This window comes from Hetaerina americana, unplaced genomic scaffold (assembly GCF_022747635.1).
Source record: "Hetaerina americana unplaced genomic scaffold, ioHetAmer1.1.p SCAF_4, whole genome shotgun sequence".
Taxonomy (NCBI): domain Eukaryota; kingdom Metazoa; phylum Arthropoda; class Insecta; order Odonata; family Calopterygidae; genus Hetaerina; species Hetaerina americana.
Genome location: NW_027286985.1, coordinates 81,877,278 through 81,901,949, shown reverse-complemented (window position 1 = coordinate 81,901,949; position 24,672 = coordinate 81,877,278). Strand labels below are relative to the sequence as shown.

The 24,672-nt window shown below is 35.2% G+C and overlaps 1 protein-coding gene across 2 annotated transcripts; it reads right to left on the bottom strand.

The window, feature by feature from the left end:
* Positions 1-24: 24 nt before the first annotated feature.
* LOC139692274 (uncharacterized) lies at positions 25-23,771 on the bottom strand. 2 transcript variants are annotated; one of them, XM_071590354.1, is made up of 10 exons: positions 23,454-23,771; positions 23,263-23,329; positions 20,737-20,990; positions 18,374-18,517; positions 17,473-17,607; positions 11,744-11,899; positions 10,099-10,222; positions 7,505-7,665; positions 3,436-3,528; positions 25-239 (listed from the first exon to the last, which is right to left on the bottom strand). In XM_071590354.1, exons 1-10 carry the CDS (start codon positions 23,619-23,621, stop codon positions 108-110), a joined length of 1,434 nt encoding a protein of 477 aa, XP_071446455.1. In that variant the 5' UTR covers positions 23,622-23,771; the 3' UTR covers positions 25-107. The 2 variants fall into 2 exon arrangements, with proteins under 2 accessions (XP_071446455.1, XP_071446456.1); XM_071590355.1 differs by having other exon boundaries at positions 18,377-18,517.
* Positions 23,772-24,672: the final 901 nt, after the last annotated feature.

Genomic DNA, 24,672 nt, shown 5'->3' with positions numbered 1-24,672 from the left:
AGAACATCAAAGTTAAGAACTAAATCACATTCGGAGATATTTTATTAATTTAAAATAGAATACCCTTCAACCCTCTTTAAAATAAACATTGAAAAAGTTTAATCACATCAGCACTCAATTATGAAATTCCACATAGCCTGCATCTCATTCTCAACAGAACCAATATCAGGAGTCGGCAATGATGGACTTTTACTGCGGTCTATTTCCTCTCCACCAGGACAAGCCTGCATCTCTGGTTTCTTATGAAAGAATAGAAAAGCACTGATAAATAATAACGAAAAACTACAGGTATATCATTTTTGGTTACACAACCATGAATAAAATCTATCTATATAAAATCCATCTATAAAATCTTTCAAATAACTACATATTATTTTTTAGTCACAAGCTAATTAAAAGAGATAGTAAAACAAAAACACACTTAGATTACCTAATACATGAAGAAACTACTGTCTGGTCAGCAGCTAAGTGCTCTGACCACCAGAAGGCCCAAATGTCTTCCTTCATGTTAATTATTTGAAAAAGCTCATTCATGTTTTAAATAACTCAAATCAATTTAAATTAGAATAAAGACAGTTATTTTTGCAACCCAATACCAATCAAACATCTGCACCATCTGAATCACATTAGAGGAATAACTTTCAGAGGCTATCCTGCTGTTACTCAATGGGAAAATGGAGGAATAGAACCAGCACCTGGGAGAAGGCATGAACCAATTAGCTACAATAAAAACTTTAACCAGGTTATTTAAAAAATTCATATTGTCTCTGTTAATCTATTTTTTTTCCTTACTTATTTTAAAGTCTATTTAGTTTTCCAATATTATTTTCACATTGCATTGAAACTTAAGCCTTTCACAATGGGTGGTATACCACTCTGTCCTATAGGTCCATCATCTAACTTTATTAGGCCATTATTGGCTCTTTTTAACTCTTCTACCCCTTTGTAAGGATCCATAAGCATAAACTTCCCTCTCATGCATAATTATTGGCTCTATCACTACTATCAAACAGGAATATTTTCAGATATGAATCTGAAAAGTCTGCTAGTTAACACTAGGAGTACACTTGTGGCCCCCATAAAATACACATACATGCCCCTTATGAATATTAACTTAAGTCTATGGAAGAGTACAAAATCTTTTAATATGAATACTAAATACTACTATGAAATGAAGCCTGAAACCATAGGTTACATTATTTTTGTGATGAGAGACCACCCTAATCAAAGTGATATCAAGTTTTGTTTGATTCTTGATAAAATTGATAATAAGGACTCATTTAATGTCACCAGAAGAAAAATATGCATGCTTGAAGGTAGTAATTTTACTACTAGTAGACAACTAGCTTAGGGTCAGTTATGGACACTGGCACAACAAACTACTGTACTCATGACACCCAACTTAACACAAAATATCTTTAATTCTACATCCATTTGCCCTGCCTTCTTTCAAATTCTCCCAACAGCTGTTTCTCTTCCTATACAACATCTAGACCTTCATCATTTACCTCCTTTTCTGTCACTCAACACTTCCCATACTTCTCCACACCCACATCCCAAAAGCCACCATATCTATGCTTATCCTCTTGCCTCTACAACCAAGTTTCCCAATCGTACCAAAGCTACACTTCATATTAAAGTTTTCACTGACCTTTGGTCTATGTTTTAGTTAAGATGCCCATCTTTAACCCCTGCAACTTTATTAAGGTGTCCTCACATAACACATTTTTTAAGTCTCATATTATCTTCACATCCTCCTCAAGATCACTTACCAAAAATATGAACTATTTCAACTTCTAGTTGATGCCCCCCTACCTCATGGTTTATCTTAACTATTCTTTTTCTTGAGAATTCCATTATCTTCATTTTATCTGGATTGATTTTCATCCCAAATCTATCACAATGATTCTCCAATTCCCTAAGTAATGATTGTAATCCTTTGGCAGACTGGCTAACTAAGCCTTGATCATTCACAAATTTGAATTGAAGTGTTTCCCATCTACTTTCACTCCAGCCTTTCCTCAACCTCATTTTCTATTTCCTCTGCACGCATACAAGATCTGTCCCAGAAGTAGTAGGATTGCGTCGATTAAAAAAAAAATATTGCCAGAATTGATACACATTCACTCAAAAGCCTACAAATAAGCACCTTTGTGCCCACATACCACTGCCAGTGGATTTTACAAGCCTCATATGCCTTCTTGAAGGCAGCACCTGGAATACTGCTAAGCTACCTCATCATGGCCTGTTGTAATACTTCCACCGAGCTGCGGTGATGTCCTTTCAGCATGGACCTGTGGCAGGGGAGAGGAAGAAGTCTGGAGGGGCTGTCTAAAAAATGTGGATGCTCACTCACATGTTCGAGAAGCTCTTGGCAGATCCACGTGCAAGTTTCCTTTTGTTCGTCTGAGAGCACTTGTGGCACCAACTTTGTGCACATTTCTCATGCCCATGTTTTCAGTCACAAGTCGATGCAAACCATTTTTAGGGATGCCAAGTTCATCAGAAATCATGCCAACAATCTGTGATCCCTGTCCAATTAAGCCTTCAATCTTACATGATTCTCATCACTTTTTGAGGTCAAAGGATATCCTGAATGTTTGGTATCTTCAATATCTTCTCTTCCCTCCAGAAACAACTTGTGCCACTCAAAAATACCCGATCTACCCATGGCGTTATCACCATAAACTGCCATGAGTCTCTTTCCTTTTGTGCAGATTCATGCAAAATTTGATGGCATTGCACTGTTCCAATAACCGGTTCCTGACAGTGGCTGCCAACCTTTTCTAAGACCCTTTCTTTGCCTTCCTTGAACTCAGCCAGAGAAACTGCCACCCAGCCATCTGTCTATCCAAGAAAAATTAGTCCTACTACTTTTGGGACAGACTTTGCATATCTTGAAAAGAACATGTGATGATGGATATAATTTTTATACTCCCTTGCCTGGAACTGTCCATCCTGATTCATTGTTCACTGTCCACACCCGCAGTCTGTGATTCCGAATTATTTATCTATTTCTAAAGTCTACTCCTATCTTCTGCAAACTTTTCATTTGCTATGCTACCTACTTTTTCAAATACCTCAGCATCTACAAAGCATACAAATACATCCTGGTAATCCTCTACGCTACTTTCTACTAGTGACCTCATTATTCCTTTGGCATCATGAATACCCCTTCCAATTCTAAATCCAAACATATTTACTTAAGTACTAATTTGATCCCTTTTCCATTATTTTGTTGGTGAATTCACAGAGTGATAACATTTAGTAACCTTATAAACTGTTCGGCTCAGCTACATAGGCTTTGATTATCTGTTATGGGTAAAGGATAAGGATAGGGATTAGGGTAAGGGTAAGGATTATCTGTCTAAGGGTAACAACCCAGTGAAACTATAAGATTGGTTGTATATTAGGCATCAACTAAATGCATATTACCTTTCGAATGTTGGCAGGTACTTCAGAAGAAATGGAATTGCTTTCTGACTGCTGATTTTCTGTGGTCAAGTCAAGACATAGCTTCAATGATTCCTGTAAGAAAGACATTTGTTTTATAGCCCATGATTCAGATCATGTTCTCAATCTCTTGATGTGTGGCACACATACCTCACCCCAGCTGACTCATTTATTGCATTTGCTTTTGTTTATGATTCAGGATGCCAAAGAATTCCCTCCATCAGTGCATTATAGACTACATGACCAAGGGTCAGGTTTAATAGTTTTCAGGGAATATCATCAGAACCTATTCTACAGTAGAATACTGATTTCATTGCAGTTGCTGTTGAATTGTAGGGTTAAAAATTATGCAAACCAATATTCCTGTATAATCAAACACTATCATTGAATCAACATGCTATACAGAGTTATAAAAAGTTGGTACATATGCACTACAACACACGTCTTAGCCATAACTTATCCAATTTTCTGAGAACATCCACACAAGGCTGTGAACACAATTCTCAATCACACACCATGTCAACATAAAAAAATTACTCTCACCGCAGCTCAGCAAGATAGCTCAATATTCCATGAGAAGGGTACATTAAACTTATTACATCAAAAGCAAAGTTTTAATGAATTCATTCAACAAGAGAATAGCAAAGGAACCATAATAATTAACCTCAGGGTTGCTCATAAGTATAACTAAAGAGAGACCTCTATCCCTACCAAACACTGTGGTACGTGACATTCAGATATCAGTAGGTGAAAAAGTTCCTTTTCTTGTGACACCAGGAACTTTCCAGAAAATAACCCAGCTTGTGTCTAGCTGTCATCCAATGCAAGCATTACTTTAAAAAGAGTTTTTTAGTCAAAAGCCAGGAGCCTTCCTTCATCAGCCAAACACACACTACTTGGCTGCCATGAAACAATCTATCAACTTCAAATTTTATTTTTATAATAAATGTCAATTATCAAAATGGCTAATATTATGTGGGTATTTCTGACTACTATGTAACACACATCATAATGTGTCCCACTATGATATAGGCATTTGACATCAATATGAAATGGACATCATGTAATGTGTTAGCTATGATGCCTGTTTCACAGTGGCTCCTAGTTTTCAAAAATTAACCAGGGATGGAAGTCGAACCCATTCAATGGAAACTGCTGAGTTCAACTTTAGAACCCATGATGAGATTCATGCCAAGGGTTTGGTCCCATTCAATCAATGCCTTACCATTATTTTATCTTCTTAATTTGTTAATCCTGTAAATAAAAATTCAAAGAACCTCAAATCTATAACAAAAGACTTTTATGCCACAACACTATGGATTACAAAAGTTGTTAACTTTTAATACATTACATTTTTTCAATGTGCAAAATCTTAAAAACATTTGTATCTCATGCCAGAGTTGAGATATCAATGTGAAAAAAAAGTTTTGATCAAAATAACTTAAATTTGATTTTCACAGTATAATATTTGTGACACTTTTCACCAATGACAGATCAAACTCAAGGTCACAACTCAAAAGGCATAAAAAATTCAAACAAAAAATATTGAAGAATTTGAAAAAAATCATGTATTCATTTACGTTTTAAGTATTCATGCACTAAATATCAAAATGCACCCTCCATGAGATCATAAACACCAAAACAAGAATAGAATATTAGTGGATATCAACAAGATCATGTTTAAATATATGAGACCAATTCAACTCTGCATTCAACTTGGAACTAGTAATCTGGAAAAAGCTTTGCGAGGGGTCAAATTCTTCCCTTATATGGTGCAATGAACCATTAAAAAAGCATTTTAATAAAATGAACAGCTAATATTTATGCTTGGAATGCCTATACCTAACAATCCATCCAATGTACATTTTACAAAACAGTAAAACTACTATGATATGGTCCTAAATGCATTTGGTAAAATTTTGGTGGATGTCACAATTGAAAGGCCATTGAGATAGCACTTGACATTCTAACATTTTGTAGGTAGCTTAGGTCTCCACATCCTTTACTTCCAGAGGGAGTATCATTTTTAAGTAATTATTACTAAGAAATAATCAAGATACCTGGATAAAATTTATTCTGCATATTCATTGATCCTTATGTACATAATGTAGTAAATTATAGCTGTAAGTGTTATTTGCTTTCTCCCGGAAGCCATAGAATGGAGTAATTCAGTGTGATTATATTCCTTCATTTGAAAGGTTACAGTACCCTGCAAATCCACAATTAAATGATGGCAGTTTATGGAAATGATAGCCCGTCATACGGCACACTTGATAGGTGGAAAAGGAATTTTCAAACTGGCCACGTGTTCCTCGCAGATGATCCAAGAGGTGTATAGACCATCACTCATAGTGGAGGACTTTATTCTGTTAGACCAAAGAGCAACCATCCAAATGATCATGAATGAAACTGATCTTAGCCACAGCAGTTTTTCAAAAATTACTCACAAAGAACTGCACATGTCAAAGGTGTATAATTAAAAGTTTACTATGCCCCCTCATTAATATCAGAGGAAATAAAGTTACCTGGGTAAATAGAACAAAATAATTATTAAAAACTCTGGATGGGATTTATGCAGAGAAGTCATAACAATAACAAATAAATATTAGGTTTCTATCGTGATTATTTTTTCAATTTTTTTAAAGATTATGATACCCCTTCATTTATCTCAGAGGAAATAAAACTACCAGAGGAAATGCAATAACTTTTGAATAAAAGTCCAGTTTTTTAGAAATAACTGGAGTTATAAATTCAAAGTTTTTAGATTCATATTTTCACATAACAAAGAATTTTAGCATTGGCAGATGTATAAAAAATTATGCCAAATACAACTCACCATACATGCTATTCACTATTCACTTGCACGGAGCATCTTAACATACATTGATTTTCTCACAGGTCCTGCATTTGTATTCATAATAAACAATATCATGTTTAACAATCTAGGCAGTGTTTTGGATCAATTTAGTCAAAGCAGTAGGTACATAGGAAAAAGATTTTTTGTTAGACAAAGAAGCAAACACAAGGTGGGGGAACTGGTGACAGAGATGGTGAGCACATAAGGCTGTTAAAAATGATCAGTGAAAACTTAGATTTCGAGTTCAGGGTTAAATAGTTTGGAAACATGGTCACTGATGCAAGATGATAAGTGCAGATTGGAGGGGTTTGGTATTTGAGGGTGGAGAAGGATGCATAAAGATAATTGGATAGAAAGGAAAACAAAGAAGTGCTAGGCATGATGGTGGAGTAGAGAGGTTGTCAGGAGAAATCCCAAGCAGACAGGAAAATTGGATGGAGAAAATTTTGATTCCCAATGGAATGCTGAATAGAGTGTAGATCAATAGACAGGCGTGATACTGGGTACACAATGGGCATGTTGGATGGAATAAAGGGGATGACAAGCATGGGGAATAGAACTGTTTGCAGGGTGTGTCCTGTTAGATGAAGCTAAGAAATATGGTGATTTTCAGTCAATGTTCATCTAAAACCTACATTAAATGGTAAATAACTAAGTAATAATATGTAATTGAAACAATTAAAACGTTCTAATGACCAGAGGAGTTACTAGACTATTTTCGCTATATTTACACACTTTGTTTCTCTTTGTTTGATATTCTATCCCTAGTCCCGATTTTAAAAATAAAATACTTGTTCTCATGCAATTTTGATGGCATGACCATGCTTATATTCCTATAAATGTTTGAATTCCTTTTTTTTAAGTTACAGTTAACAAAACTTTTTCTTTAGTGGCTCATTCAAAAATCAATAATAATTAAGTTTCTCTCAAGCCTGCTAATTATTAATGGTCACATGCATTTCAGTAGTATAAAACCAAATGATCAACACAATATCCTATGCCTCCACTACTTAATTTTCTGTCTTTCCCTTAGCCAAAATTTTCGTAAAGTTGGTGTGTATTTAAACATGAGGTGTACCAAGATTTTATGGGTTGCTTTCAGAGACATCCAGTTCATCTCAAAGACATCAGTTCAATATTTCTCAGAAATTATAAATAACTAAACATGCATCCATTATCCTTATGAATAATTACCTCCTCTTTAATATCAGGTAAGATATTAGTAGTGACAGCTTGCAAGTTTTTTTCAGGCACAGGAGTGACACTACTTTCTCTGCTCGGAATTTCTATTACACCCAGGGAAAGAGAAGTTTTAACAAATTTCCGGAGCTCCAAGATTCTTTCTTCTTCCTCCTCTGGGAACAAAAAGAAATTTCACATTAAAGAGGTTAAAATGATTGAAATCATTATTTATTCAATTTGGCATCTTAAAATATAACTGTCCACAAGACATCAGGCCAACCAAACATCAACTTTAAATCTTGCTAACCAAATATACCACTGAAAATAATGCCATTATTCCCAAATGAAAGTTTTAACTCATTCATATATTCTTTGCCATTTTATGACGACATAAATGCTACCTTTTTACAAACCCTCCATGCAAACAACAGCCTGGGTGATATAACATTATATTTAGATACACGAGAAAAGACAAACTATAGAGACGTGGAGAAATCTTTGAAATGCTTCGTTGGCCTTTTTACTAATAACAGCAAAATTGGCTAGAAAAGATTCTCATCTCATGACTAACCTACCTTAAGGTGCAGTTTATAGCACGGTCAGATTTTAAGACTATCTAAAATAAAATCACATATGAAGAAGTGAAGAAACCAAGCTATTCGTTGCTAATTAGAACATGCATAAAATATGGAAAGAGAATTTTAAAAACAATTGCAGGAACACCAATTTGAGAACTAAAAAACACAGAAAAGTTGTTTAATCTGTGAAAAAACTTCCATAAGAGAATCCAGTGACAAATAATTACTGTTTGGGTGTCTAGCACAATAGCTCGGTCAAATGCTATGGCAAAATTTCCAGTTTTTTTAGGGCAAGCCTTTTCCTCACCGTATTTAGTCATGTATCCCCTACACAATTTCATCCCCAAAACCCTGGTAAATAGTACCTAGCAATCTGGTGTAAACAAAAGGTTGTACCATAAAACTGGGAAATCCCCAATTTCAATGATGGAAACTAATGTTCCAATTGGATGTTTAGACAGTTATCATCATTTCAGATTTTCAGAATTATCTTAAAACACTACATAATTTAAATTACCATGGGTAGTTTTAGTTGAACTTTGCTGGAGGTATACGTACTATCTTACATCACTGAGAACTGTTCATTTTTGTCATGATTATTTGGTCATTAATATCAATTGTGATTTAGAGAGCTAAAGGTACCAATGCTCCTTGTTTCTCTAATGATCAAGTGTCCAGAGTTTTCATTGTTCTGCAATGTATAGGGTAACCACTGTACTTATCTTGTGTGTTTTCTTGAAGTAACATGTAATTGTTAATGATTTACGGCCATAAGACAAGAGAAAAACAAAATTCAACAAAACATATGTAAATGACAATTTCCTGTTTGGGAAAGGTCACTGTAATGATAAAGTTTCCTATCAGTTATGCAAGCTTACCTTTAATAAAACTTGGAATGAAATCAAATGAAATGGTTAAATATCATTCAATTTTATCTCATAAGTAAATTTTATTGGTACTTATTTTAATTCTAATTTCTTCTAAAAATTAGCTCCATTTTGATTGGCTATGGTAGAATTAACCTAAAGGACCATTTATCCATATCCCAACACAAATGAAGAATGGCTTCCCACCCAGAGGGCCCGGGTTCAAATCCCGGCGGTGTTGAATATTTTTCAGAGGTATCTCGATCCCTCCTTGAGGTGCTTTGTGGAGGGCACTTTGAGTGAGTACGCCGTCCGTCGGATGGGACGTTAAACTGCGGACCCCTTGGCGCCTTTCGTAAAGAGTAGGCTAATGCCGACGCCGGGTTTCTCTCCACCCTTCATCCTTTCCTATCCATCCCCTATGGCGCAAATGACCTCAGCTGTCGGTCGCCTCCCCTCAAAACTACTACTAGCAGTTCATTTACTACAAAACCATTTATTTTTTCTTATAATCAACATGTTTGAGGAAAAAAATTTAAACAGACAGATGCAAAATTTACATTCCATGGAGTAAAATATCACCAATCACTTAACTCCAGCATGTGTCTAAGCAGTCGGATATCAGAGGCATTTTATGACTTCAATTTAATTGGAGTGTTTTTCAGAGGAAAGACATAAAATAAAGCTATATTGAATTGAGAATAAATACCTGGTGTAACAAAAGATGTTAAAAAGCTACTTTATATAAATAGCTTCAATAGCATAAGCATTATTCCCGCAAAAATTTTCCACCACTAGTTCAGTATTTTCATAAAATGCAAGGTATCAAACCAAGTTATATCTTAGGGAATTCAAGAATGAAATTTCTTATAGTTTAGCACATTATCTTCCCAATTCATATGTGCTATTCCTTTTTGATTTCTGTACTTTAGATTTAAGAAAATACGGCATATCGATGGATATATAAATACCAATCATTTTTACATTTCAATACCATGCTCACTCATGAATACTCCATATATGGGATTCATAACTTGCACAAGTGAGTTCTAAAAAGTTTACAAATCTTACCCAAGATGGCACCGTTTTCATATCCAAATGTAAGGTTGCATGTGATAAATTTTTTAATACAATTTTGATCTTTTTGTTTAGATTGTCTTACCTGGCAATGTGCAATTTTCTTGAACTGTCAATAGAGTAACAGGCTTCTCACAATCACTGTCAATAGTGGCCAAGAGCTCTCCAGCTTTAACCCATCCCACAGCTTCATTATTTTCGCTTTGAATCTAACATGAAAAGAATTACTTCATGAATAAATATGGTAAACTGGTTATATGATACTCCTGGTTAAATTAACCATTAAATAAAAATCAACGATATTTTAGACAGGGTTTAACACACAATAAACAATAGGGAAAATCCTTACATGCAACAAAAAAATGCCCTATATTCCATAAGGAACATGCAAATGGCCTTGACTGAAGATGTTGCTAATTTTTGGCACACAGCCTTCCTGATGGGAATGGGGGAACATATGAAGGATTAATTTTTCAAATTGTTTATTAGATTTGGCGGGACACTTCACAATACTACATATATCCTGATAAGAGGAAATTTACTATGAAATCAAGAACTGAAGACCCAAGAAGAGTGATTTCGAATACATAAGGATACTATGCCTGTTTAGACTTCATCAAATAAAACACCCATACCATAATCATGGCATTTTTATGGAAAGAAGTTTATTTTTCAAGACGAAATTGCTGGATGAACACAGCTACTACCTTCATAGGTTTCATGCATGCAACAAAATTTCCCCTTCCCATTCTCCCTCCTCCAATTTTGCATCTTTACTAATCCTTTGCTCCCCCTACCTTCATCTGAAAGATTTCACCCAAATACTCAATACCAAAAACTCAACACTGTCTACTGTGCAAGTAACTATTGAGCCTTCAGCATTCACATGACGTTGTTTTAAATCTGAACAAAAAGAAGCTAGGCGAGATCCTTTAATTGAAAAAAAAGATGTTATAACTTTTAAACCCACTGTGGCACATAAGGTATATAACGAAAATTCTTCTCTTGCAACCCCTAATACTTAATGCAAACACCTACCTCCTTTAGGGTCCAGTCAATTGAGAAATGGGTACAACAAAGTGTGATACTGATATGACTGAAGGTTTCAAAGAAATGTGACATCAAATGAAATCACCCAAATTTTACATGATCTGTGAGCAACAGATTGTATTAATGACAGAAACGTATTACATGAGGGGGGAAGAGAAAGGTGTCATGTGATATTGAGGACAGTTGAAAATGCACAAAGGTGTATTACGGAATATAGATGGTTAAAAAAGCAAATTTATCTGTAATATATATTTATATAATACTCATTACAGAATTGGTAGATAAACATGGAGACTTTTGGGGGCTCAACATTCTTCTTACAGTGAGCACCTTCAGCAAAGTAGAACTCATTCATTTTGTAATGGTAAAAGTTTCTTACATTTCTAAAATGCAAGAAAAACACTGAGCCATAAAGTGATCTTAACATGTAAAATTTCATAATCTAGGCAAAAATTCATTAACTATGGCAAAAGCCTAAAATCAATTTAAGGTCCTCATTAGTTTTGATTTGATACAAATATTCAAGCAAAAAAACATGGACTGCTTATCATAATAAATATACTATTTTGGGCTCAAGCAACCCACAAGAATAAATGTTTACATTTCCAAGCAGTAAATACACTGAAGGAGCAGCAAATGTAAACAAAGGAACGGCATTTCAACATAATTTGATTACTTACCATAACATTTAAAGCTCTCATAATATACAGCTTGTGAAGAGGTGGAATGTCAGATTTACATGATAATAAGTTTAGCATAAATTTTTTTCCACGTGAAGACTCATCTTGAAGATAAATCAGTATATGTTCTTTTTTTTCTGAACACTTGCACCCATTCTACAAAAAAAAGTCAAAATTTAATCACACATAGTTGCAACTAAATCATTAGGTATTTTGGATAGGGCAAAGGGAGGCTGAAAGTAAGTGGAGTTGAAGAATGATACAAAGTAGAGTGATGGGCAACACTTCTAGAAGTATAGCTTTGGTTGGCCCTTGTGTCTACTTTGACTGGTAGACGCTTAAAAGTAAAATGCGAATCAAAAATTTTTTAGAGAAATTTAATTACCAATACTAAATTTTTATTTGTCTGTAGCATTTCACTACATGCATGTATATACAATAATGGCTAGAAATATTCCATAAAAAGAAATAAATTAATCTAAAATTCACACATTATCCCATTAAATATGATGGTCAAGCAACTTTTCAATGCAGTGGCGAGGATGAATTATAGCCATTTTACAAGTGAAAGTATAAACTGAGTTTGTCACGTTTATCAATTAGAAAAATGTCCAAACTTATCACAAAGAGCTTGGGGGTTTGATTTTTAGTTCTATCCTTCATTAAAAAAAATATTTTCTGAACCATTTTCTAATTCTATTTCAATACTTCCTTTTCAGTGAGGCCCTTTTTATTGAAATTTGTGATGATGACAGGATGGCTACACATTTCTTATATGTCTATTCCTGAATTTTTTTCATATTTTCCTGACAAAACATATCATTTCTTTTCTGATGGTTGTTTCAATTGTTTGTAATCCAATTAGGTAATTCCTTGCAGAGAACTTACAGCCATCAATTAATACTGCCATTGCCACTGGCCTCACTAAATCAGTCTGGATATGGTTTTAATTTTAGATGGGGCTTGCATTCACAATGGCCTACGTCAAACATGAACTTGTCACTCAACTAAAAGAAACATCTTTCCAATAAATCTTGAAGTACATATCATATTCTTAACTTAAATTTAAGAAATTGGCCCTTTCCCGATTTTTTCCTGTATTATTTAAGAAAATTGAGTAATTTTGGACTTTTTCCTGATATTACCAAAGTAGTGGATATCTTGAATTATAATATTAATTTCCATTCCTCCAGATTCAATTAACAGGGAAACGAAGTATTCCCACTCTCTTTCATGATAAAAAAATGAAAATGACTTAAGATAAGAAAAGTTACTGTGTGAATTTCAACCGAATGGATACAAATTCATTCTCAATAAATACCATATATACTTGAAATATTCTACGGCGCAGATCATATTACTTCAACTTTTGCACCAGTTATAGTTTTTATTATTATGCTATGTACTTCAATAAGCAGACATTCATTTTATTTAGCACTAGGGCAACAATACAAACTGGGTTCTAAAAGTAACGTGACTTTATATTTTGATGAAAAAATATTTCTTTATTTTGCAATATTCAAGTTTTCCCCTTCAAAGTAATTCCTCACAGATATAATACACTTCCGCCAACGCTTTTTCCAATCCTTGAAGCAATTCTGATAAGCACTTCTTAGTATAGCCTTGAGCTCTTCCAGTGATGCAGTCTTTATCTCCTCAATCTTTGCAAATCTCAGTCCTTTCAAGCGTCTCTTCAGTTTTGGGAACAGTAAAAGGTCCCACAGGGAACAAATCCGGTGAATATGGTGGTTGGGACACGATTGTGGTGTTGCTTTTGGCCAAAAAATTTCTAATAAGCAACGATGAGTGAGCAGGTACATTACCGTGATGCAAAAGCCATGAATTGTTTTTCCACAATTCCAGATGTTTTTTTCTCTGCTACTTGCAAACTGTACATAACTTCAAAGTAATACTCTTTATCGACCATATGACCTTATGGTAAGAACTCCTGATGCACTACACCATGGTAATTGAAGAAAGCAGTGCGCAAAACCTTGACATTTGATTGAACTTGGCCAGTTTTTTTCGGCCTTGGTACTCCTAGGTTCTTCCATTGGGACGATTAAACTTTGGTTTCAACGTCCTTACCATATACCCATGATTCATCACCAGTTATGATCCTTTTGAGCAAATCAGGATCATCGCCAGCTCCTGAGCGATGCTCATGCAATGATTCTTCTAGTCAAAATTAAGCAGTTTCGGAACGAACTCTGCTTACACACGTCTCATGCACAAAAAATTGCATGGCACGAGCCAAACGATATGCCAACATCCTCAGCAACTTATCTAATTTTATAATTTTTCAAAACAATTTTCTTCATTGCTTCAACATTTTCATCTGTTGTTGACAGGCTGGAGCATCCAGAGCAAGGTTCATCATTGGCATCTTCTCAGACATCTTGGAAGAGCTCGCACCAAACATTTGTTTACTCAGAGCAGATTCACCGTATGCCACAGGCCATTTAAAGTCTTTTAAAGCACTTAATTCCATTTGTACACAAAATTTGATTCAAATTCATTGAAAGTCTTTTAAAGCACTTAATTCCATTTGTACACAAAATTTGATTCAAATTCATTGACCCATTTTTTTATAGCAGAAAATCACCGAGCACACCATACACGTCTGACATTTGTATCTGCCAATAACAAACTAAATATGCTATATTGCTGAAACTAACAAATGTTTGGAACATGTGTACCAACATAATAAAACAAAAAAAATCGATTGCATTGATCCGCAAAATTTGAAAAGTCACCTTAATTTTAGAACACACCTCGTATTAAGTATTTCTCGGGAACCACGTAGCAGCCCCTTCATTTTCCTTACATCAAAAGAAAATATCATATAAACTTAATTTTTCTGCAATTTCTTCACCCATTAGTACATTTTTAATAATTGTGCTAAGACACTGGAATGACTTAACACTGAAAAGCAAGCACAAATAATTTATAAATTCTATCCAAGATGAGAGTCCAATGAATGTCCCAATGGTAGCTTTTAAGTATAAGCCCGTGTATTTACAACAAGTTAGCAAATACGTACCACTAAACGGTGAAGTGCGATGAAAATTCCACGACAAATGAAGATATAAGAAAAGCTAAAATACAGTATGTTAATATATATGAAGTTTCGACATATATTCGCCATTATAAACATCTGTTTCTGATATACCAGTACATTTTCATAAAACTGCCATTCCAATTCTTTATAATGATGATTATTACAGGGTACGGCAACCCAAATTCCTTTTTTTCAAATGCAAAATGTTATCAAAAAAGGAAGATATGTTGCCACACCCTGCATGCAGGTAATCTAGCGGTTAAGGTAGGTTTTGGATGGAAACAACAACCAAATAAAAACTTTTTTACTCCTTAAAAATACAATCCAGCATCATACTCGGCAACAGGTCCCTCTTCATCTCTGTGTACTTCCTTCCTCCTCTCATCCCATCCAATATCCCTATCCTGTTCCTCCCCTTTCCTCGTTTGCCTAACATTCTCCCCTCTATTACAGTTTTCAGCATCCAACTGCCAGTCAATATACACTTCATCCATTTTTCCTGCCTCCATAGGATTTCTCCCAACAAACCCCTCTCCTCGCCCACCATGCAAAGTACTTTCTCATTTGTTTTCCTTTTGGTCCATTTCACCTTCTCCATTCTTCTCCAAAACCCACTTTTCAAAAGCCTCCAATCTACGTCTATCCTCCTGCTTCAATGGCCACGTTTCACCGCTGTGCATAGCTACCTATGTCAGAGTTTTCACGAGTCTTTTCTTAATATCATTACTCAACGTCCCTGTCATCAACTCCTTCCTCCTTGTGAAAGCCTCTTTGACTAGCACAATTCTTCTCCTTGCATCCCTACTACTTTGACCATATTGATCCAAAACTTTTCCATTATACATAAACTGTTCTACCTACTCCTAGACGAAACGGATGCTACACTACATAATAAATAAATTGTGATAAGTCCACATCCGCTCCCGAGAAGCTCTGTGAATGGATCACACTGACCCAGAATATATGCCTAACCATAATATAATCCAACTGATACCTTTCTGAGTCACCTGACATTTTCCATGCATGCCTATGTCTTTTGTGGTATCTAAACCAAGTGTTGGTGATGACTAACCAGTCTCCTGCAGAACTCAATTGCTTTCTCCCCACAGTCATTATTTATACCCAAGCCATAGTCCCCCACATCATCACCATCGCATTCTAATCTCCCATCACTAACAAATGTTTCCCTGTAGGAACACCTGTGATTATGTACCCTAACTGATTGTATATCCTATCAACTTCTTCCTCCTAAGGATTGCTAGGTGGCATGTACACCTGAACAATGACCAGGTTCGTCAGTTCTGCTTTTACCTCTACTAGTAGTAAAATAAAACTTTCTGGTGTGACTTGGTGGAAAATATTCATATTGAAATTGAAAATAAACAACTTGGCTTTTCCACATAGAAATTATTTTTATTTACGACCTAGGTTTCATTACGGTATAACATGGTCAGGTAAAAATACAGGGCAAACAATATATATATCCCTGGATGGAGGATGAGGAGGGAGGCAGGAAAGGATTGGTTGAGGTAGGGAGAGGGGGCAACATTGTATTAATCCCTCCTCCCAGCCTGCCAATTTATCAATTTTACCAATCCTCCTCCTCCGTCCCCTCTTCCTACCTCAACCAATCCTTCCCTTCCTCTCTCCTCTTCCCCTCCATCCAGAGATATATACATGGGTGGTCTGAAATGTTTCCGACCTACCAAAGATAAAAGACATTTTTTCTGAAATTTTAGAGTTTTGAAACTTTTCAGACCACCCTCGTATACTGTGTTCGACCTGCATTTTTACCTAACAATGTTATACCATAGTGAAAACTAGGTCGTAAATAAAAAAAATTTCTATTTGGAAAAGCCAAGTTGTTCATTTTCAATTTCAATCTACCAGTAGTATTTTATCCTTTGCTTGCTTCATGTTGTCTATGCTTCTTCCTACCTTTTTTTCAATATTATAGCAACCCCTCGTTGGCTCTTCTTTCCTCCGCCATATATTACTCTATAACTATTACTCCAGTAATCCCTACTATCTCCTACCCTCTCAACTCGCATAGACCTAAAATATCTATATTTCCTCCTCACATCTCTCACTTTATAGTCTCTCATTTCCCTGTCCTCAATTTTGACCAAACATTCCAAGTTCCTATTCTAACTAATTCAGTCTTCTTCTTTGTCATCTGTTCTGCTGTCGATTTTCCTTTTCCTTTGCAAGGGTTTCGTGAGAAGACGACCGCAGAAGCCTGGGCTCTCCGACTGCCGGGCACGACTCATGGCCGATTGGGCTGAGTCCTCTAGTTGTCAGGACTCACATTCTCTATACTGTCCATCATAATATTCTTGGGAATAATAATTGAGGTGTTTTCCCATTGCCTTCTTCAGTAGTGTTTTTAATGTGACACCATCACTCAATGGCCGCAACACTGGGATTAGATGTATTTGCAGCCAATTCACTGAGGATCAGATGCTGCACTGACTGACTTTCATCTGGCTCCTAACCTTTGACCTATCTGGGATGGGTGACCCTACCAGGAGCAATGATAATTGCTCCTGTCAGCACAGCTCTAGGGGTCATCAGAATGCACAAACCCTTCCACCACGTCAAGATTGTAGCCCACAGGAGGGTTATAATAATTAAAACCCTAAAAATAGAAATCACACTCTCAACTCACCTCTACATCTACGATAATACCCATTATGTTAACACACGTGTTCTTGATAGTGATTTCTGTCAACCTTTTGTAATAGCGCCTTGGGATTATCTTCTTTAGTTCTAGAGGTGCCTGCAATCGCATATATTTTTCTCCCTGCAACAAGAAGTGTCATAAATATATTTTATTTAAATCAGAATAATTCAAAGAAGAAAAAAATTCCTAGTTATGTTATATAACAGTTGCAAACTTACATGATAGAATCTTCTTCAGCAAAGAATCTTAGAGTTGAACAGTCTTTGCAGTAAATAAGCAAAAAGAGTAGCATATTGAAATGTAATGAAATAATTGACTTTGTAATTCCACACACTTTTGTGTGGAATTGACTTTGATATTCCACACAAAGTGTGTGGAATTACAAAGTCAATTATTTCATTACATTTCAATATGTTATGCAAATTCCACAAAGTTACGCCTGAGACAACAAATTTCAAAAAGAGTAGGATCAAGATTTTAATGCAGTTTGAGACTATCGTAAAATTGATACCATATCACGGCTGTATAGCCATCATTTACCTTTATGTTTAAAGAGTACTTCATTCTGATAATTTCATCTTGGACAATAACATATCAACAAACGATTTTTTGAATAGATAGTTGAATTTAAATATCCAGGACCCAATCTGAATCCTAATCAGATATGCTTCTTGAACAACAGCATAATTAGAGGAATTACTTCTTACTAATACATTCAACTCAACCATACATGAATGAGGACAATAGATGAAATTCTACAGCATAGGCTGCAGTTGGCAGTGATGTCATTTTTTTGGTAAGAATTATGATTTTCTCATATGATACAGGAATGACCATCACCATGACCTCATGACCATACAAGAATGGCATAAACAAATCTACTCACAACCATCAACCGCCTTTTCTTTCCCCCTGGAATTAGAGTACATTCCTCCTCAGCTGTTTTAGGCTTGGTGTTATCTTCATTTTTATGCAATGGACTTTCATTCACTCCTGGTTCTCTTGACTTCTGTTTAACTACATCAGGATCCTTTTAAATTAATTACAAAATAAATCTTCAGTTAAATGAAGGAAGAATGGCTTAATGAGCAAGCAGTATTAACTATTTTACTATAAAATCCCTTTTGTCTCTTTCATGCTTTTTGGGTTTATATGATCCAAATTATCTTTTACAGGTATATGTATATACATATATGCATGCACAGAGATATATATATATATATATATATATATATATATATAAATATATATATATATATATATATATAAATATATATATATATATATATATAAATATATATATATATATATATATATATATATATATATATATATATATATCTATGCATATATATGTGTGTGTGTGCAAGAATGGTGGGGAATGTGGAATAGAGCAGATCACAAATGTAAAAAAGTTATCTCAACCTGGTCTTCGATCACAGATCTTTCAACTCAATAGGTCGATGCTCTTAGCCACTTGAGCTATCATGGAAACATAAATTGCACTGAAATCTGGGAGGGGGGGTTTTTTTTGCAACCAACTGCCCCAATTCTTTGGCCAGGAGATGGCGTTTGAGAGCTATTTCACCCATCAAAGGAGCGATGGACGAGGGCACAAGAGGAAAGGTATACATATTCATGAAAAACAAATATAAATATATATTCATACACTTTGGCACTTCCAACTATTAGGACCAATTCTGAGATAATGATACAAAGTAGCTAGTTAGTGTAGTTATGTTACTCGGTATGAATAACTTTAAAATCTTCAGAATACATATAAGGATTAGATGGGAATGAACCAATATGTGATCACTGATTGCAACAATTGCACACTATATTAGCCAAAATATAGTGCTACTCCCAAGTATTCTAAAAAAAAACATACCCAGAAAGAGGAAAACCCCATTTAATTTTCTTTTTGAATTAAAAGTTACCCTAAACTAATGAATAATGCAGGCACTACAATATTCAATAAAATTTATATTAAATAAAATGTTTTCAAGGTCCTCGAAACAAGTTTTAATGTCAACATTTTAATTAGGCACTTATCGCCTTTATGGTACTTATGTTGAACCAGCTTCAATATTTGATCATTCTCTTCAAATTTGCCATTCAGTGACCCTTGAACATCTAGTACAAGCATTCACCTCTTTGATGTAGTAATCCTCCCGGGCACCTATGCCAGACTACATTCCACCAACCTAGCACAAGTTCTTCAAGCATTCATCCCTTTCCCTGCACATAAAAGATAACCCCAAATAGAAACTTTACCATTTGATTTTCTTATACCTAAAATGATGCTTTCCCAACATTTGCAATGCTATCCTTTCAATCATGTATCTAGATATTTCAGAAAGGGAAATTGTGCGCCCCAAATTATTTAGGTAGATTTGACCACTGGGCTTGAATAGTCAGTATTTGACCACCAGGAAGCGGACACAGTCAGCGACAGATTCAAGGGTTCATTATTCTTTCACACAATGCACAGTCATGGCAAGGGTAAAACCCAGGTACCCTGACATTTTCACGCAGAAAGAAAACGTGGTCATTTGGTCAAACATACCACCCATTATTGCACTTGCATGCAGGTATCTAAGAGTGCATGGATATGTGCATGTGTTCATGTATAAGAGCATGTGTATGAATAAATGTGTATTTGTGCATGACTGGCACCATAACAACCCCTGCCTCACATGCATACAATGCCTTGCAGAGTATTGAGTAGATGTATCGTCCCCATCTAAAGAGATCCCACAGCTTCATAATTTTTCAGCGCTGTAGTTACATCATCAGTTACTACGAAGAGGTGACACCTATTTGGGCACCTCCTATATTTTTCTAAGAAATTCGGGGACTTTCAAATTCTGATGGGGCATGATTGTTTCTGTTTCAGTGGGCAAACTGCGCCACATTACTAGCTTATCATTCATAAATCATTACTGCATTAATAGATTCGGTACAGAGAAATGTAGGTTTGCAAAACAGGGGCATAGCCAGAGGTTGTCGCTGGAGGTAGTCCCAGAGTTTGCTATTCTCCATTTCCCCATCTCCCATAGTATTTTTATTACTTCCGGATATTTTAATTTCTACCTTATTCAGGGCTATTTACTCCAATTTTTTAAATACTACAGGAGACCTAAAGGTTAACCTACTAAAGGACCTAAAGGGCCTAAGGTGAACTGGCCCTGCGACCTTAAGTGATGCTTGTATTCCAAAACTTTTGGTAAATTACAAAAGTGAGACAACCTTTGACCTTATTAGCTGAATGGCAATTCCAGGTGCTGGGGCATCCTTGTCCACTGGAGGACAATTAACAATTATCTGTAGCTGATAAGGATGAGACTGCAAATGCAAAAAATTGATGAGGCAGCTTTTACTGATTTCAGACTGAAGAATTATAAGCCAATCATTAACTTTTATGGAAAACTGCTTTAAATGTTTGGCGACTATTCCCAGTACAAAGAGAGCAAAAATGCTTCCACTGGATCCCTCCGGAGTAACTGTAATGAAGAGAATAACCATGAAAATTTTAACAGGCTAAGGTCAACATGAAATGGTAAAATAGTCTGTCCCATTAAATAAAGGATAACTATCTGATATTAAACAAAAGCTAGCATAAAATATATAATCAGTGGAATATCAGTGTAATACTCTTAAATATCATTATTATAGTTACACTGGATGCATGAAAAATTTATCCTAAATGATAGACATCTATTATTTTATTATTTTAGTATTTATATTATTATTTAAACTAAAAATTATCACCTATATAAAAGAAAATCACTGCACTGGTCTATTCTTGCATTAGTATTGGCTAAGAAACTGGATGTTAGTAATTTCATGATCAGAAAGCCCCCATGTTATCAACTATCACACTTAAAGCATATATTATGTATTTGTACCTGCTTGAATATGATAATATAATTGTAAGAAATTAATCCATTCCTTCTATGGCTTTTTCATCACAGAAACAAGCTATAAAAGCTATGTGCGGATTACCTTCCTCTTCTTGTATGTTGAACTACATTTGTTGGTGCTTTTCTTTGAATTGATAAAACATAACATTGATCCAGTGATGGATCAATGTTATGTTTCATGAGGAAGTTTGTTAATGATGTGTGGGGGGGGGGGGATTTTGTTTAACTTGATTTTAAGTTGATGGTTCAGTGTGGCTGAAAAATGAGTAATTATGACTAATGTGGACAGTTTGAAGAAGAAGGGTAAAATGGTTGCACTGTAGATGAGGGGAAGTGAAAGCAATGTCAGAAATAACAGGGAAATCCATGATGCCACAAGAAATGTATTAATCAAAGCACAAGAGATTCATATAAGATGAAAAGAACATATAGAAGAACTACATGGCAAGGATATTGGAACAGCGAGCTAAGTATTGAAAGTGAGTATGAAGTTGATAAGGACAGCTTAAGTCCAGGTAAAGCAAGAAGGAGAAGACATAAGGGAAATAAAAAGTGGATCCACTCATAGTATGTGCGAGGAAATTGTCCCAAAAACTTCCTCAGATCAGTATTAATTCCATCCCAAAAAAGAGAAGGACAACATACAAGAGCTATTTGGTCCTCATTTCAATTTTACTCCTATCCGAGGTAGTATGATTATCATTAAAAGAATATATGAGGCAAACGATTGATCAGGGGAAAGCAGTTGAGATGTTTAGAAAGGGTGCATTACAAATAGATAAATATACAATACAACCAGAATGTTACTTATTTTAAGAATGTCAAGAAGGCATTCAATAGTATATTGTCTAGAATTTTTGTATGTAGTGAATAGGATAGGAGCAGACTGGATGGATATACAGATATATCTATATCTGAAACCAGAGTCTCAGAATGCACAGGAGTAAGTAATGTTGGATGTGAATGGTGTTAGGTAGGGGATGACAGGGCTGTCCATTATCAGCCATGCTTTCCAACATATGCACACAGGCAATGACAAAGAGAGGCATATTAAGCTCTGGAGGAATGGATGAAAGTTGAGTTGAAAGTGGGGAACTCATGAAATCAATTAGATTCTGTGACTATCGGGCTTGAATCATCCAGTCAGCCAAGGGATTATTGAGTTATGGCTACCCACATTCCAGAAGCAGTGTGAAAGGTTTCGGATGACAATGCAGGAGAAAAAACCAAGGTTATCCAGAAATAGGATCGCTACGAAAAGAAATAAAATTATGAGTCAAACTAGATACAGTAAAATAGTTCACTTATTTTAGACGAGTTTTAAAAGAATTGGGGCAGTAATTGGGGAAAAAGTAGTATGATATGCAAAAGAAAAATTGCATTTGAGTAAACAATTGATAGAAACAGAACAGGAGGAGGAGGAAGGAGTTGATGACCGATAGCTGCTTACGTAAGTATAGATCCCAAGAAAAAACTATTGAAAATATATATATGGAGTTTATTTCTGTATCACGTTTGCTACAGAGTAGATTTAGAGAGTAGTAGGCGGGGCTTAGAACGGAACTTCCGAAGCGGAGCTTACGAGCTGGATACGCCTTAAATCTGTCTTGACTGTTATACTAATTCTAAATAATTGTTGTAATAATTTACGATGAGTCATAAAGAAACTAGTTTGATCAAAGACAAACAAATAGTTCAATCCCGAGTTATAAATTTACAAACACAAGTTAACAAAAGTGAAACAATTGCCATCGACAATATCTAACAATGTGGTTACACCAGTAACAGCTAATGTGTTCTGAAATAGTTGATCCTCAATATTTATTAAGAAATTCATGAATCCAATACTTACTTTCACGTACGATAAGTTTTTGAACTGCAGAAAGATAACTTCCACTTTTGACTTCAACTACTCTGCCCTAAAATATTCAAAGATAAAAATATCACGTCGTTAAAAGTATTCGTATATATGAAGTACCGACATGAATGAATATAAGTTATTTGAATGAAAGGCACAACTTTACAGTAAATTCCATAACTCACAACGATAACACAATCCTTAGCTTTCTCGCGATAGGCTTCAGAGACCGTTTGATGAGTTCCTAGGGAACATTTTTTTAAAGTCAAAATAATGTCACTGTCACTAACATCACCTTCAACACCGACTTCTGACACACACACTAATTCCCCAGATGCTTCTATTTCCGACATTGCGAGAAATAGTGAAATTTTGACAACAGCATTACTTTTTCCTCTAAGAAACTGCACAATTACTCCTCTTAACCTAACTTATTCCCGACGGATCGTCTTCCAAACACATACACCGACCACTTATATCCATTTGAATTTTTACGTGCATTCGTACACTTATCAACCATTGACCACGAGATGTCACTGTAATAGCCTGCATAATTCGAGGCATTTGAACTTGACATATCATTACATAAATACCAAAAATATTTCTGAAATCAGGATAAATTCGATTTAGTTATTATATATTGAAAGAAATGATGGTACTAATTATCTACTACCGTCGCTCCTCATTTAAGTGACAAAAAATTACAACGATTGAAACAATTTTGGCGCAGATGTAGTGAAAGGCGGAATTTGAACTTCTGTAAGCACAGAATATGCATACCTACCTACTAAAAGGAATCATTCATTAATGAAAAGTACGAATTACAATTTTATTAGTAACGGTGTGCTAATATGTCATGGAAATCGGAAGAGGTAATAGTCGTAAATTCGGAAGAATGTTAAAGGTGATGTAGCATACATACAAATAGGGAGTAGTCATGGTCATTTCATTCATGGCAGAAACGGTAGACAGCTACCATCATGATGATTGCCAGCTAATAACATAACTAATGACATACACTAGGTATTTCCCATGACTTGGGGTGCATATTTGCAAATTGCATACATTGTAGTTAATGTAGTAGACAAACGAACATGAAGTGAAGTTTTCGAGGTATTAAGATTTACGTGTGGTCAGAAATCTTCACCCACCACCATTTTTTACGTGCCATCACACATGATCCATCCATAGACTGCACGGCGACAACATTATAGTTTTACATATACAGGCAACATAACCTGTTATGATGCAGCTAATGAATATATCTAGACTGCTAGGAATATTTAAGCGTATCCCTATGATAGGGCAACTAGAAGTCGACAGAGGTGATGGTGTATAGAGTTGACCATTAAGGAAATTTTCTATTGTGTTATATTGTCTTTAATATAAATGATGTTACTTATA